Source organism: Aricia agestis, chromosome 9 (assembly GCF_905147365.1).
Source record: "Aricia agestis chromosome 9, ilAriAges1.1, whole genome shotgun sequence".
Lineage (NCBI taxonomy): Eukaryota > Metazoa > Arthropoda > Insecta > Lepidoptera > Lycaenidae > Aricia > Aricia agestis.
Window position 1 is genome coordinate 918,384 of NC_056414.1, and position 16,383 is coordinate 934,766.

The following is a 16,383-nucleotide window of genomic DNA, read 5'->3' on the forward strand; positions in this document are numbered from 1 at the left end:
ATGTCTGATTTCATTGATACCTCAACAAGTGCGGCGCACACGAGTAAAGGCGGTTCGAGTTCATCGAAGGGACATTTTGTGATTGCTCATAGCAGAAGGTATTGCGTTCGACAATATTCAATTCAAAACTATGTACAAGAACATCGGCTGAAAGAGAGAATATTAGTAATCAAGTAAACTTTCAGGAGCGATAATGAAAACGCGACTACCGTAATAGGTAATCAAGAAACTAGCGAAGAGACTGAAAACGAAGATGTAAGTTTGTTACACTTCTTTAAAGGTTTACCTTTTGGTTTACGATCACCATTAAAATGAGATTGATGAATGAACATGTAGGTACTTAGTAAATATATAACAAGTAAGTTTCACTATGTTTATTATCTATACTCTAGAGGCTATAACCGCTATATTATAAGCAAAACCACGAGCCAGTCACCAAATTTCATACAATTTTTCAAAAGAGAATGTTTTTAAATGTATAGAGTCTGGTCCAAATTTCCACCACTAACGAGACCTATATAGTAAAAATGTCTACTAAATACTGAGTCATTATAACCAGACCGCAATCGAAAATACCCTGTCAGTGAAAAGTTATGGCTGAAGTCGTGTTTTTTACAATTTTGTATGAAAAATATTGTAGATGTAATAAAAATGTATTGAGTTTGGAGCAAATGTCCACAACCAATAACACTTACGTAATGGTCTGCTAAATACGGAATCATTATTACTAAGCCGCAACCAAAAATAACCTGTTAGAAAAAAGTTATAACGGAATGAAAAAGTTTTCTACCATTTTATTACATAAAATAGTATTTATAATATGATCCATTGCACTTTTTAACTACTCAATCTATTGTTTTGTGATGTCGCTTGGCATTTCCTATTACGTTTTTACTGAAATAGATGCATATCAATATCAATATTTTCACTCAAAAAATTATTTTTCATATGGTCATAACTTTTTACTGACAGCTTATTTTTAATTTGTCTCGTAATGAAAGTTACTCTATATTTAATAGAGAATGAGTCAATATGGGTCTCGTTGGTGGTGGAAATTTGGACCACTTTAATCATTCTCCTCTAATCTGAAGTTTTATAATTCGCCTCGTAGTTTGGACCCTAGATTACGACAACAGTTTATAAATACCAACACTGTAAAAAACAAGACGTGCAAAATAACCCATAACGATAATCTGACGACCCTTGTGGCACAGTGGTGAGCGCGTTGGTAGCTCAAGCCGGGGGTTCGGGTTCGAATCCCGCTCACGGACCAATTTTTGGTCCGTGAGCGGGATTCGAACCCGCGTTCCCGGGTCTGGATGTGTATTAAATATGTGTATGATATAATAAAAATCTTAAATATATGTATAGTATAAAAGTATTAAATATATTTCCGTTGTCTGGTACCTGTAACACAAGTCCTTTAGGTACTTAGCACGGGGCCAGACTGACGTGGTGTGAAGCGTCCATAGATATTATTATTATTATATTATTATAAGCATCGGGTATAATATTTAGGTACGTGTACAATATTAACCCGAATAACGACAATAGTCACGGAGCTGTGTTCGTCTCCGACACGAACGCTCTCAATCTGAACTCAGATCGATAGGAAAAATCCGGGAAAACCCCTCAATTTTCCTTTGATTATTATATAAGTATATTTTTTATTACTAAAGTATATAAAAATTTTAGGCGTTGCCTGGCTAATAGTTAAATTGTATTCGAAATTTTCGACTGCGAAGTAAAAACATTTTTAAAGCAATCGAACCACGTTTTATAAAATTAGACTTAGGTAAATGTTGACACATTTTCTAACGTTGACTTCTGACTGCTGTGAACGTTGAATGCAAGTAGTCAAGTACCCTGTTTGCTGTTACATTATTCAGGTGCTGATGACAGTCTGCTGCAGGTCAGGGCGACTGGGCGCGGCTACCTACACGTTTCAGACTGGAGAGGTACCTATAGTAAAAAAATCTATCATTTTAGGCTATGTCCAGATCTGTATCATGATCGCGTATCAGATCTCCGTCGCGTAGCATCGAAGCGTATCATGATCGCTACATTTGTACGCGATGATCGCGATCATTTTGCGTCCACACTAGCGCCGGAGATCTGATACGCGATCATGATACAGATGTGGACAATGTACCTACCTATTATCACCTCCTCACACTACCGTACAGGTAGTAGCTACCTACAAGACTGAGTTTTGTAAGTGGGACGTAGGTGCACGTGGACTCGTACAATGCAATAAGTTTGCCGAGGTTCATTAGCAACGTAAGGGCGCGTACATACGTGCGCGTTTTCTGCAAGTACGCGGTTTGTGGAAATGTATGAAAATAAACTGCTAAATTACATAATTTAGCATAGAACCTCAAATTGCTATAGCGTTTGGGAAAACAAGCGACGCGCGCTGCTTCTGCCCGCGCAAAAAACGCACACGTTTAAACGCGCCATTACCTACAATGTTTATATTTCATTTCTTTGTCGTCTCACCTATTAATACCTCGTTCGTGGGAATCGCAGACACAATAGATTTTCAATAGCTATGCGGCAGCCGGGTGTCGCTTAGGGATTGCAGCTGAAACACGACAAGTAATGTTGTTCCAGCTACAAATCCTAGAAGAGATCCAGGACCGTCCGCCGGAGCACGAGATTTTCGCGTCCCTGTTCCACCAGGTGGACCCTCAGATGCTGGTTCTGGACGGCAAGTCACCAGCCACCTTCTCCGCCGCCGTGCGCCAGACAGTGATTAGCGGTGTAGGAGAAGAGGGGAAGTGCAAACTCATCTTCATATCCGCTAAAGAATACAGTATGTGAATTACATTAGGTACTATAACAGTTACTTAAAGAAGGGCACGATAGGCGCAATCGTAGTTAAAATTCCTTTGGACCTTGCTTACCAATTACCATATTTTTTTATAAAACCCAGCCTATATTTTGACATTGATAACCGGGGCTTAGCATGACCAATTTGGTAACTATACGGTCTACGTCGTGCCTAGATGAATATGAGTTGTGACTTTTTGAGTTGTAAGTGGCATTGATAAAAATTACTTAATCTGGCACTAAGGTTAACCGTTAATTATTATTATATCAAATAAAATACAACCCTACTTCTTGGTTTTATTGTAAGGGAAGGCATTCATTATACTTTGACAAAGACGCTCTATTAAGTGGAAATCAAGCATTAGCATGTAAGGGCCTTATCACACTGGCGATTAGCGAGTGGTTTGAAAGCGACGCAACTGCGCAGCGCACACGCCGCGATGACGCCGCGATTGCGCGGCGTGCACGCAGCTTGCCTTCGGCGTTTTGGACACTCTGCAGCAAAATGGATTCTGACGTCACTCCCTAGACGAGATACCTATAATTATAATAATAATCTGTGTAGACGAGTGTACAACATGGCGTCCACACCACGCCGCGACGACGCTGCGCTGTCGCTACGTGCACTCCGCGGAATCGCGGCGTGTGCGCTGCGCAGTCGCGTCGCTTTCAAATCACTCGCTAATCGCCAGTGTGATAAGGCCCTTACAATCCAATCCAGCGTCTATAGTAGCTGACACCTGTTACTACTATAATGTAAGCTCTAATATGTAATTCAAATAATCGGCCAAGTGCGAGTCGGACTCGCGCACGAAGGGTTCCGTACCGTTAATAGTCCAAATGGTCCAAAAAGTGTGTTTTGCGCATGGGAGCCTCCCTTAAATTTTTATTTTGTTTAAATATTATTATTAATTATTAAAGTATACATATAAATAAGGCCTTTATGAGAATTTCAAGTGCCTACCTGTGGCCATTATTGATATCGAGCAAAAAAGCCAAAAAATCACGTTTGTTGTATGGGAGCCCCCCTTAAATATTAATATTATTTTATTTTTAGTATTTGTTTATAATATAGCGGCAACAGATATACACAATCTGTGAAAGTTTCAGAAGTCTAGCTATAGCGGTCGGCCTGGCGACAGACAGACAGACAGACAGACAGTCAGACGGCCAGACGGACAGACAACGAAGCTTTAGTAATAGGGTCCCGTTTTTACCCTTTGGGTACGGAACCCTAAAAATGTATAGTCAAATCCACATCTACTCCTTAGACTTCGAAGCGTGCAAACGTCGCATCTACTCCCTCTCCCTGGCCGGGGAGCCCCCCGCCTGCTCGGACGATCAGCGCCTGGTGTACCTCCGTACCGTCCTGGACTTCTCGCAGACCACCACAGTCCACGCGCTGGGCGCTCTACTCCGGTACCTGGACCTCAACTGGTGTAACCTGAACTACGATCTGCACGGGAAACCTGAGTTTCTGACGCTCAAGAGGATTTCTTTGTGAGTTTCCTTCTTTTACGTTATCAATAAGAATCCTTTGTTTTGACTTTTGGTGCATCATATTCATATATTCATATTCATATTCATATTTCTTTATTTGCTTCAAAAGTGGTACATTTTGGTGTTACAGTTAATAGTCTTTCTTAGATCACACTTTTCACTAATAATATAGCATGCAAATTCTTAGGTACTTAATACTTATTCTTAATACATCAATTTTCGTTTAAATACATTTTCTATTATAAATAATTCGATATAATAAACAATTCAATACAAAACAACATTCAAAATATTAATAAACCCTTCTTACAATATGTCCTAATCTTACGAGCTAAGGGCTTAAAAGCTAAGCATCACGAAGTCACCCTTAGTTTCGTCTCAATTCGGTGGGTCAATACCCACCTAAGTGATAGTAAACCTAAGGCTATACTCTTTTTGAACTCTAAACCAGCCCTTGAACAAATGTAGGGGTTCAATTCTATCTAGAAATAATAGCGTCATCTTTATTGGGAATTTAGAGAAATCATGACTAGACGCCTCTTACCACTTTCGCTAGCTCTGTAATCTGTAAACTCCTCCAGAAACGACATAGTCACGATAGACGAGGACACGTACCGCGGTCTGCAGATCTTCAACACCGTGTCCCATCCCAGCGGGTTCAAGCGCGGGGTGCGAGGCAGCAATAAGGAGGGGCTGAGCATCTACCAACTGTTCAGCAAGTGCTCCTCCAAGGTCGGCCAGAGGAGGATGCGGTAAGATAAACTAGAGATTTATCTTTTAGAAAGGAGGTTTTTTCAAAATCAAGACTTCATTTTTTAAACTTGCCAAAATAACAAACAACTACGCGATGTATCTTATTCAATAAGACTTTGGCTCACAAGTTCCCAATTTCTGAGGGCGAAAGTTAAAGGCTTCCCACGCCCTCCTAACATCGGAGGTGTCAATTAATTTCAACTACATATTGGTTTTATTGAGGTATCATCTCAGATTATGCCAATAAGAGATATTGATAATAATTTGATCGGATTATGTATAGGCGTAAAACCCAGCCAACAGATCACGACTAACTAGACCACACCAGTATGCGCCGTCTTCCAAAGTAGTTTAATCCCCAACCACACTGAGGCTGCTACCTATATACTTCGTAAAGGATCTTCCTCCGTCACCCAACCTCCGACATGGCGACGCTGCGTCGTCGTCAGGCAGCAGTGGAGGTGTTCTGTCGGCCGCACAGCGACGCACTCGTCCGCAACCTGACAGCCAGCCTGCGGTACATCAAGAACGTTAATGTGAGATCGTCACTTCATAGAATCCTTTAGATCTTTGTGACTCGTTTTACGAAACTAGAGTGCTCTGACTGGAGTTGCTTGCTAAAACCTAAGAACTGTTTTAGGTCACAACGCTAGATCTGCGTAATCAACCCTTAAGTTATGGGCTTAATTGGAACAATGATATTAAGATTTGTAAAACAGAAATTTCAGAAAACTGTAGACTGTTTTCAACTGTGTATGACTTATTTTCTTTTCACAGGGTATTTTAGCTAAAATCAAGGCGTTGTCTGCTAAACCGTATCAATGGAAATCTCTCTATAATGTGAGTACTGAACATTTGGTACCTTTGCTTCGGGAGTGGTGATTATACCTACTAAGTCTGTCTGTCTGTCAGACGCTGTACAACGCGGTGCTGATCTGCGAGACCTGCGAGGGTCACAACAACGAGTACCTCGATCAGATCGCTTCCGTAGACACCAATCAACTATACGAGGTATACTCAAACCGATTTGCTATTAGGTATACATCTGTATACAAATGAATATTTCCTATGAAAAATGTTATGGGATTTGAAAGCCATGGCCAATAAGAGAAATATAACTAATACATTGAACTGTCTACGAATCTACAAATCTTTGAAATATATGACACTAAAAGGCGGCTGTTTGATGTTTCTCATTCAGTCACCACCTAGTCTTGTTTACTGTATGTGCTGGAATTGCCGCCTAGCGTTAAAACATTGCAGTAATATATATTATCCTATTATAATAATTAGAAATTTTAACCTTTTAGATGGCGTTATACATGAACCGTGTGATCGACTTCGACTTGTCCAAGTCTGAAGGGAAATTCACAGTCAAGGCAGGCGTTGACCCGGATCTTGACTTTAGTAAGTTATGAGTAAATTCCAGCTAACAGTTCCAGCTCTCGAGTCTCGGACTCCTTGAGCTATTGAAGTATATTTGTGTTTGGTTGCCGCTGTCGATTCTGTATTACAGGAGTTGCTAAGGGGATGTGTGGTTGACTCAATTGAGGAAGCCTCCTCAATTGAATTCCTTACATTAAGAAACAGGACGCGTTTCTTCTTCCAGAGAAGCAAACTATGGCGAGCCTCCATGGCCTAATGTCAGACACTGCGCGTGCGGAGCTGGACCGTCTACCGCTGTTCGTGCAGGAGTGCACCATGCTGTACATGCCGCACCTCGGGTACCTGCTGGGCGTGAAGGCCTGGGCTGATAACTTGACTATGGAGGACAAGCAGCTGCCCGATATGAGGTTCATGGTAAGTGTTAGGTTAGGTCTGTTAATTAGCCTTTAGTTTTACAATAATAAATTTTCATATTTTCGAAAGCATAAAAGAAATTAAATTTCCTGTAAAATAGTTAAGTTTCTCTGATTGCCTGGTGATCTGTTTCAGTTCCAAAACGACGACTACATACACTACAAAAGCAAAGGATGTGAAGGTAAGCTTTATTAATTTTCGCTACAATACTGACAACAATCAGTTAAAAAACTAATCTAACTATGCAGTTTTGTCTTGCGGTTCTAACGCCGACGTTTCCGGAATGTTGAGGTGAGGATGACCTCCGAAGTTGTAAACCAAGCTGTTAATTACAGAATCTGGGAGTCATTTTACATTAAACACGCAGAAGTTAAATAGGCACCTCGTTCTAAGGAATCTCTATGGAAGCAGGTGCCAATTTGAGTTTTTTCGACAGAGCTGGACGCGGTGATCGGCGACACGTACCCCGAGATCGTAGCGCACGAGACGCGCATCATGATGCGGCTGACGACGGTCGTGCTGGCCGGCCTGTACGCGCTCGCCGACACCGTCGACCGCGCCGCCGAGCTCGACTGGTACTGGTGGTGGTGGTACCACATGCCTCTCAATCTATATCTATACTTGAAGAAAACCACATCAACTGAAATCACTCTTTATTGAACATTATAACATAAATCACAAAATCATTTTACATCTTTTTCATCTCTCATATTTTTTCACATTGACAATTAATCTAACTTCAAAAAACATTACTTTTTTTCCTTTCTCTATGTTCGACATTCCGCCCACCATGAATATTAGTAATAATATTCTTAAATATAACAATAATCAAAATTCCTAAGTTTATTCTAACATGTTAGGCAAAATTATCAACCTTGAAACTGCTCTCTTTATAGAATTATTTTTACATTTTAATGTGACAACCCTGGTGATTTTGTCAATACCTGGATGTTTTTCGGTAATGAGTCCTAACAACCATTTAGTTGGAGGAAGATCATCTTCCTTCACTAAAACGATATCACCAATATTCGGTTCAGGAGTAATTTTTGACCATTTATACCTATTCTGTAGAGTTGTCAAATACTCCTTTGACCATCTGCGCCAAAATTGTTGAACGAGTTTTTGCATCAGCTGCCACCGAGAAAGACTACAATTCTTGACGTCCTCTAACTGCTTTTTAGGTACCGAAATTAAGGGTTCCCCGATCAGGAAATGTCCTGGGGTCAAAGCTAACTCTTCACCATCCATAACCTTGTACAAAGGGCGCGCATTAAGACATGCCTCTATTTTTACAAGCAGGGTTGCCAATTCCTCAAACGTTAGAGTCGATCCATCTAAAACGCGTTTGAGATGCCATTTTGTAGATTTTACCCCCGCTTCCCAAAGGCCACCAAAGTTAGGTGCATGCGGTGGTATAAAATGCCAATCGGTTCCTCGATTAGCGAGATTCTCCCCTACTTCTTTTATCATGCTGTTATTCTCACCTTGAAATAATTTAACTAATTCTCTCGAAGCACCAACGAAGTTCGATCCATTGTCACTCCACATCTCTTGGCAATAACCCCGGCGACCCACAAAACGTTCATATGCTGCCAAAAACCCTGCCGTGGTCATATCGCTTACTGCTTCTAGATGTATGGCGCGTGTGGACATACACACAAACACACATAATATGTATCCCTTACTACATTTACAACCTCTGCCCTTGGACAATCGCACATTAATTGGACCAGTGTAATCAACCCCGCTTTTTAAGAAAGCACGATTTGCAGATACACGTGCCTCTGGTAAATTACCCATAAAGGGTTGAATACTTGTTTGACTGTAGCGTAAACATCTGATACATGTCTTATAGTGTCTTTTTATAAGACTCTTGATACGAATGATCCAAAACTTAGATCTTATGTAGTTTAACATAAGCTGAAATCCACCATGCAAAGTCTTTAAGTGAGCATCAGCTACAATCAAATTGGACAGATGGTGAGAGTGAGGTAAAATAATAGGATGCTTTACGTCGTATGCCACTTAACTCTGTTGAATCCTTCCTTGAACTCGTATTACGCCTTCCTCATCTAAGAATGGACACAGTGATTTAAGTGGACTAGCTTTTGAAACAGACTTAGATAAACTTAACCGATGCAGCTCCTCTGGAAAGGAAATTTTTTGACAAGATTTTATAGCTATAGTCAAAGATTCGTTCAATTCTTTTACCGTAATAAAACTCAACGTTTCTAACGATTTAGTTCGTTCTCTTCTAATAAACCTACAACAATATGTGATAACCCTCAACAGCTTTTGTAAGGAAGAAAATTTGGTCCAAACTGGTAACTCTGAACTCGTCTGGAAGACTGCTGTATGCACTATTATTTTTTCTTCCAATGTCACTGAAACAACGGGACTATCTGGAACAGTAAACTGCCGATCACGCAACCAACAAGGGCCCTTAATCCAAGGGTCATACTGCATAAGTTCCTTTGGCGACATTCCGCGTGACGCACAATCGGCGGGGTTCTGTTCTGACTCCACATGTGACCACTGATCGTTATCTAAAACCTTCAAAATCTCACTAACTCTGTTGGCTACAAAGGTCTTCCACCTTCGAGGCTCACCTCTCAACCAAGCAAGCACGATTGTCGAATCAGTCCAAGCTCGGAGTTGTGTTTTGTGTATAGCTAATACGTTTGAAATTTCATATAAAAGTTTTGCTAATAAAACTGCTCCACATAACTCAAGACGTGGGACTGAGACTTGCTTGAGTGGAGACACCCTTGTTCGAGCCGCTAACAAGCTAACATGTGCATCAGTTTCATTTATGACCCGAAGGTATACTACGGCGGCATAGGCCGCTTCTGAGGCATCGCAGAAACCATGGAGCTCGACCTTGCTGTTTTTGCCTGTAGACACCCACCTAGGAATCATAAAGTTATTTAACGCATTAAGCTCGTCCCGAAAAGAAACCCATTGATTTAATAGGTCACTGGGAACCTCTTGATCCCAAGTAACACCCGCAAGCCACAACTTTTGCATATAAATTTTTGCTTTTACAGTAACTGGTGCGACCCAACCCATAGGATCAAACAGACGAGATATATTCGATAAAATAGTCCTTTTGGAGATCAAACCCTTTGACTCTGGTAACTTAACTTTGTACTGAAAACAATCAAGACTCACATTCCAAGTTAATCCTAAAATCTTAACTACCTCATCAGATTCCCTGCATTAAATTCTTCACTCAATCGTGCGCTGTTGCTTCTCCATTTCTGTAACTCAAACCCTCCCTTATGTAACATATCGACTACTTGATTATAGATCTCTACTCCTTCTATCTCATTTTCACATCCTGACATGAAATCGTCCATATAGAATTCTTTCAGAACTCTATCCCTTGCCAAGGGATAGTGATCTCCTTCATCCTTTGCTACTTGCTGTAGACTTCTTACTGCTAAAAATGGAGCTGAAGATACTCCAAAGGTAACTCTTAATAACCTATAATCCTGAACCTCCTCATCTGGATTATCTCTCCACAAGATCCTCTGATAGTTGGCATCCTCGGCAGAGACCCTTATTTGTCTATACATTTTGACAATATCAGCAACAAAACAAATGGGGTAAGTACGCCAATTTAAAATAATATGGCGAAGATCCGGTTGTAGTCGTGGCCCAACCAAAAGATAATCATTTAATGACTTACCATGAGCGCCCTTACACGATGCATCGAAAACAACTCGCACCTTCGACGTTATTTTTTCAGGACGCACTACTGCGTGATGAGGTAAGTAAATACTATCTCTCTGATGAACAGGATCTTCATCTCGAACTAGTTCCATGTGATTCATATCAAGATATTCCTTAAGCACCTTGGAGTATTCTCTTTTGAGTTCAGGATCCTTATTTAATTTTCTTTCTAAAAAATGGAATCTCTTTAAGGCCACTTTACGATACTCACCTGCCCTACAGTCTGGTACTTCATTCACAAAAGGAAGACGAACAATATATCGACCTGACTCATCTCGACACGTTGTGGATTGAAAGAAATCCTCACATTTCTTATCTTCTGCGGATACAATATCCTTTGGAAGATCAGTTTCCAGTTCCCAGAATTTACGCAACAATTCACTTACCGACTCATCTCGAATGTGCAGACTTAATATACTGCGAGCGCGAAGTGTCTGTGCTGGGGCGCGACCGGATACAATCCATCCCAGAAGAGTATTTTGAGCTATTAAACTACCTGATGGATGTCGAATTAAACCATGTGTTAATATGAGCCCATAAAGATCCGCACCTAGTAGTAAGTCTATTTTACCAGGCTTGTCACATCTAGGATCAGCTAAATCTATAGTTCGAAATTCAGGCCAATCTCTAATTTTAATAGGGTTTGCTGGCAGTAAAGACGACAAACAGTTTAAAACGTAAGCCTGAACATCACAATTAAAAGGTCTTATAGTAGATTGTAATTTAAATCCTACCATGTACTGATAAATTCTGAGTATCGCCTCCTACACCCGATACTACCCCTTCTGTAGCGGACTTCCGAAGTCCTAATAATTGAACGGCCCTCTCTGTAATAAAAGAGGCTTGAGAGCCTTGATCGAGCAAGGCTCTCAATATTATACATGCCTTCTTCGTTTCTATTTTAACTAGTGCAGTAGCTAGCATTACCTCTCCGTGAGCACCAATAGGGCTGCTTGCCATATTCGTCATAATATTACTCATCTCAATTCCATGGCCAGCTGGGGACTGTGAAGCGTGAGCGAGACCCTGCGACGCCGCCGGGTTTTCGGAGTGGAGCAGTACATGGTGTCGACGTCCGCATCGTTGACAAGAATTGAAATACCTGCATTTTGAGACCGTGTGGTTGACGCCAAAACAATTAAAACATAATCTGCTATGTTGTATAAACTCTGTTCGGGAATTAAAATCCAGTTGCTGAAATTTCGGACATTGTTCTAATATATGATTCTCTTTACAATATAAACATACGACAGCAGAGACTGAGAATACATTTGGTCTATGTCTTTGTTCTATGTACGACCTTTTCTCCTTCACTTCTAAAAACTCCAGTGCTCGAAATCTACCTTCCAGAAAGATATATAGCTCTTTTAAATCAGGTGAATCGTCTAAATTATTGCAAATCTTTTGTTCCCACTGTCTTCTAGATTCCGTGTCCAATCTTTGACTTACCTACTATGTAAACTATCAATACATCCCACGTTGAAATGTCAAATCCCAAATTTGATAGCGCATTGAGACATTCGTTCGTGGTGTCCAATAAACTTCGAATTCCGTTGCTATCTTCCGTGTGCAAATTCCGTTGCCCAAACAAGCGAGCCAATATATTATTGGCGATGTACCGCTTGTTACTGTATCTTTTTTTAATAATATTCCAACTTTTTTCGTAGTTGGCCTCTGTTATTGGAACATGCCGCAGCAAAAGTTCGGCCTCCCCTGTGATGTGGCTTTTTAAGTAGTATAATTTCTGTACACCGGCTAAATCCGTGTTCTTATGGATAATCGATTCAAACAGGTCGTGGAAAGTGGGCCACTCAACGTACTTCCCAGAGAAAATTGGGATGTCAATTTTTGGTAAGGTGATCGACTTAGGTGACTCCTCCTTATGATCTTTGAAATTGGTTTCTGAGGATGCAGCGGTGATCGATAAGCCTTCAAGTGCCTCGTCCAAATCTTCCTTGTAGGCATAATAATTTTCCTTGACTTCGTCATGTAAGTCCTTTACTAAATAATCTTTTTCTTCTGTAAGTTCCGCCATCGCTATTAACTCATAATAATTACTCTGAAATTTCGTCCATTCCGCTTCTAAACTTGAATATCTTGCCCTTACATATGAGCGGCTAATTCTCACCTTGGGAGATTTCTTAAAGTTGGTATAGTCCTTAGTTATTTGAGCTTGAATAGATTTTTGAATTCGAATGAGACCTTCCATATTGTACAACTCTTTTCTCAAAGAAATTATAAATTCTATTACTTATCATCCATAGGTCACCTGTTCATACATTGAATCCAGCTTCTGAAGGACCATGAAGAAAACCACATCAACTGAAATCACTCTTTATTGAACATTATAACATAAATCACAAAATCATTTTACATCTTTTTCATCTCTCATATTTTTTCACATTGACAATTAATCTAACTTCAAAAAACATTACTTTTTTTCCTTTCTCTATGTTCGACAATACTTATAATATTATAATTCTGCAGAGTTTGTTAGTTTGTTTGTTTGAACGCGCTAATTTCAGGAACTACTGGTTCGATTTGAAAAATTCTTTCAGTGTTAGATAGCCCATTTATCGAGGAAGGCTATAGGCTATATTTTATCACGCTAAGACTATTAGGAGCGAAGAAATAGTGGAAAATGTGGAAAAAACGGGGGAAATTATATGAAAGGGCTTATTTGAACGCGCTAATCTCAGGAACTACTGGTCCGATTTAAAAAAATCTTTCAGTGTTAGATAGCCCATTTGTTGACGAAGGTTATACGCTATATTTTATCACGCTAAGACTAATAAGAGCGAAGAAATAGAGGAAAGTGTGGCAAAAAGGGGGGAAATTATTTGAAAGGACTTATTTGAACGCGCTAATCTCAGGAACTACTGGTCCGATTTGAAAAATTCTTTCAGTGTTCGATAGCCTATTTATCGAGGAAGGCCATAGGTTATATTTTATTATTCTACGACTAATAGGAGCGAAGAGATAGAGGAAACTACTGGAGCAATTTTTATGTTATTTGGCAAACATGAAGAATAGACCACGTTAAGGGACATAGGCTATTTTTTGCGAAAAAATGTACAATAAATAATACTTGGGACGTGATCTACTATACTGACGCGGACGAAGTCGCGGGCAACAGCTAGTCCGTGATAAATCCAAACTCAAATTAAGTAGTAACAAACCCACTTTGTAATTCCGTCAGAACAAGACCAGCTGCAGTTGCACAATCTGTTGTTTCTGAATTTGCTGATCATGTCAAGCTATAGAAGATTCTTATAGGTCCACACCAAGCTACCTATCTTCTGTAGGCTGCCATCTCAACTGCCATAAACTTTTTTTTATACCAAAAACAGCAAAGTTCACATTTTCAGCCTCCTAGCCATATCCAAAGTATGCAAAGAGCTGAACTTCGTCCGTCCAACACTCACGACGGACAAGGTTATCGACGTGCGCGCGGGCAAGCACCCGCTGTACGTGACAGTGTGCGACACGTTCGTGCCGAACGACGTGCAGAGCAGCCATGACGCGGGGTACGTGAAGATCCTCACCGGACCCAACTCCAGCGGCAAGAGCGTGTATTTGAAGCAGATTGGTAAGTTTAGGACATATACACATTATAGACGTGGGAGAGCCATGCTTCGGCACGAATGGGCCGGCTCGACCGGAGAAATACCACGTTCTCACAGAAAACCGGCGTGAAACACCGCTTGCGCTGTGTTTCGCCGAGTGAGTGAGTTTACCGGAGGCCCAATCCCCTACCCTATTCCCTTCCCTAGCCTCCCCTATTTCCTTCCCTACCCTCCCCTATTACCCTAATTCCCTCTTAAAATGCCGGCAACGCACCTGCAGCTCTTCTGGTGCTGCGAGTGTCCATGGGCGACGGAAGTTGCTTTCCATCAGGTGACCCGTTTGCTCGTTTGCCTCCTTATTTCATTTTAAAAAAAAATCCCGTCTAGGAAGATTTTGAAATGCGGTTGAAGATATAAATCAAAGGAATTCGTAAAGGCACATCGTTACCTGTCTTTTTCAAAGATATAACGATGGAAGCGCCAGTTTCATAGCAATTTATTGGTTTGCGAGTGACTTTATTTTTAGTTCTTAGCGCTCCACTGCCAAGTCTCTACTAAAGCCATGGCTTATTATATTTGATATAGCCACTAACAGTTTTGCCTTAAACCTGAGTCCGACAACCTGATTGAAGCTTTCAATGTTGACCACGGGCGAGATTTCTTGCCTATTCTGAAAAATGGCGTACCCTTGTAAATCCTGCTTACGTTGGTCGCACAGGTCTGATAGTATACCTGGCGCACATCGGCAGCTTCGTGCCGGCGGAGCGCGCGACCATCGGGCTGGTGTCGAGCATACACTCGCGTATACACGCGGCCGAGTGCGTCGCCGCGCACATGTCCGCCTTCCTCGTGGATCTAAGGCAGGTGAGGTTGGCCGTTGGGGACACTTCTGAGAAACGGATCATATTTATTAATATAGTTAGTGTCAATTTAATATGGTCTCTTGATAAAAATGGAATAAAGATGTACTGAACCTACCTAATCTTCGATTTTTAAGTGTATTTGTTGAGGCGATAGGTATGCAAGACGCGCGCGCACACGATGCTATTTGTAGATCGTGATCGATTTGATGCTGAAATGGACTGTAACCCTTGCCTAATCACATTGATAATAATCCAAAATTTGCCCAATTTTTAGGCAAATTAAACTTATTAAAGCTGCGTTACTTGCATGACCTAGCCAAACGCAGTTCTATTGGATCTTAAAAACATATTGTAACGCAGCTCCGCGGATTCTCAACCTGCTTTTCACCCCAGATGTCGATGGCTCTCCACGGCTCGGCCAGCAACTCTCTCATCCTGGTGGACGAGTTCGGGAAGGGCACATCCAGCACGGACGGCCTGTCTCTGCTCGCGGCCGCCCTCAACACGTTGCTGTTTCGGGAGGAGGCCTGTCCGCACGTGTTCCTGTCAACGCACTACCTCAACATACAACAGTTCGTTGTCGAAACACCGATATTGAGGTTTTTGGTACGTAGATATTTTAATGTTAAGTTAGTTGTCATCACTAACTACCAGAACAACGTTCGGAAACAAACGATATTCGCCATTGTATTTGAATATGGCAACTTGCCATATTCAAATACAAATACAAGTCTCTTTAAATGTGTAAGCAACGCGCTATGCTAGTATCCCGTTTCGTTGCGACACAGGCAGGCCTATTCGTACGTAACTCGACTACGTAACGCGATTAGGAAGACATTTTTGATTGGAGGTTAGAAAACCTCCAATCAAAAATGTCTTCCTAATCGCGAATGTTGTAAACTTGTTATCCGACTCGAAGGACCAATTGTTTTAGCGCTTCGGTCACGTGTGCGAGGGCGAGGGCGGAGCGCCCGTGTTCGTGTTCCGGCTGGAGGAAGGTGCCGCGACCGGGAGCTTCGCCCCCCACGTCGCCAGAGCCAGCGGCATCGAGGACCACGTGGTAGAGAGATCGGCGACCGTACTGGATGCCATTTTGGTAAAGTGAAGAGATTATTATACATATTTCCATATTCAAAATATATCTAAACTCCAACAGCAAGGATTTCATTAATACAGATCTAACGCTAGCTGTCTCTTACATTATCGCGCATGAATATGTGAACTGTTTCCAGAGGTCTGCGTAAAACTGAAACAGCAATATTTTCGTGCGTTAGAGATAGGAGTTCTATCAACTATCTATAGGATGAAAAAAACAATAACGCAATAACTAGTAA

At 41.2% G+C, this 16,383-nt stretch overlaps 1 protein-coding gene across 1 annotated transcript in view; it reads left to right on the top strand.

The window, feature by feature from the left end:
- Window positions 1-16,383, top strand: part of LOC121730658 (mutS protein homolog 5-like) — a 16,524-nt gene continuing 141 nt past the window's right edge. The window contains exons 1-17 of the mRNA XM_042119800.1: window positions 1-98; window positions 186-255; window positions 1,890-1,958; window positions 2,614-2,815; window positions 4,104-4,332; window positions 4,914-5,084; window positions 5,483-5,621; window positions 5,863-5,925; window positions 5,998-6,096; window positions 6,396-6,492; window positions 6,695-6,885; window positions 7,021-7,066; window positions 7,322-7,460; window positions 13,989-14,209; window positions 14,905-15,050; window positions 15,443-15,655; window positions 15,984-16,145. Coding sequence (XP_041975734.1) covers window positions 1-98; window positions 186-255; window positions 1,890-1,958; window positions 2,614-2,815; window positions 4,104-4,332; window positions 4,914-5,084; window positions 5,483-5,621; window positions 5,863-5,925; window positions 5,998-6,096; window positions 6,396-6,492; window positions 6,695-6,885; window positions 7,021-7,066; window positions 7,322-7,460; window positions 13,989-14,209; window positions 14,905-15,050; window positions 15,443-15,655; window positions 15,984-16,145 — 2,355 coding nt within the window. The remainder of the gene's footprint in view (window positions 99-185; window positions 256-1,889; window positions 1,959-2,613; window positions 2,816-4,103; window positions 4,333-4,913; window positions 5,085-5,482; window positions 5,622-5,862; window positions 5,926-5,997; window positions 6,097-6,395; window positions 6,493-6,694; window positions 6,886-7,020; window positions 7,067-7,321; window positions 7,461-13,988; window positions 14,210-14,904; window positions 15,051-15,442; window positions 15,656-15,983; window positions 16,146-16,383) is intronic.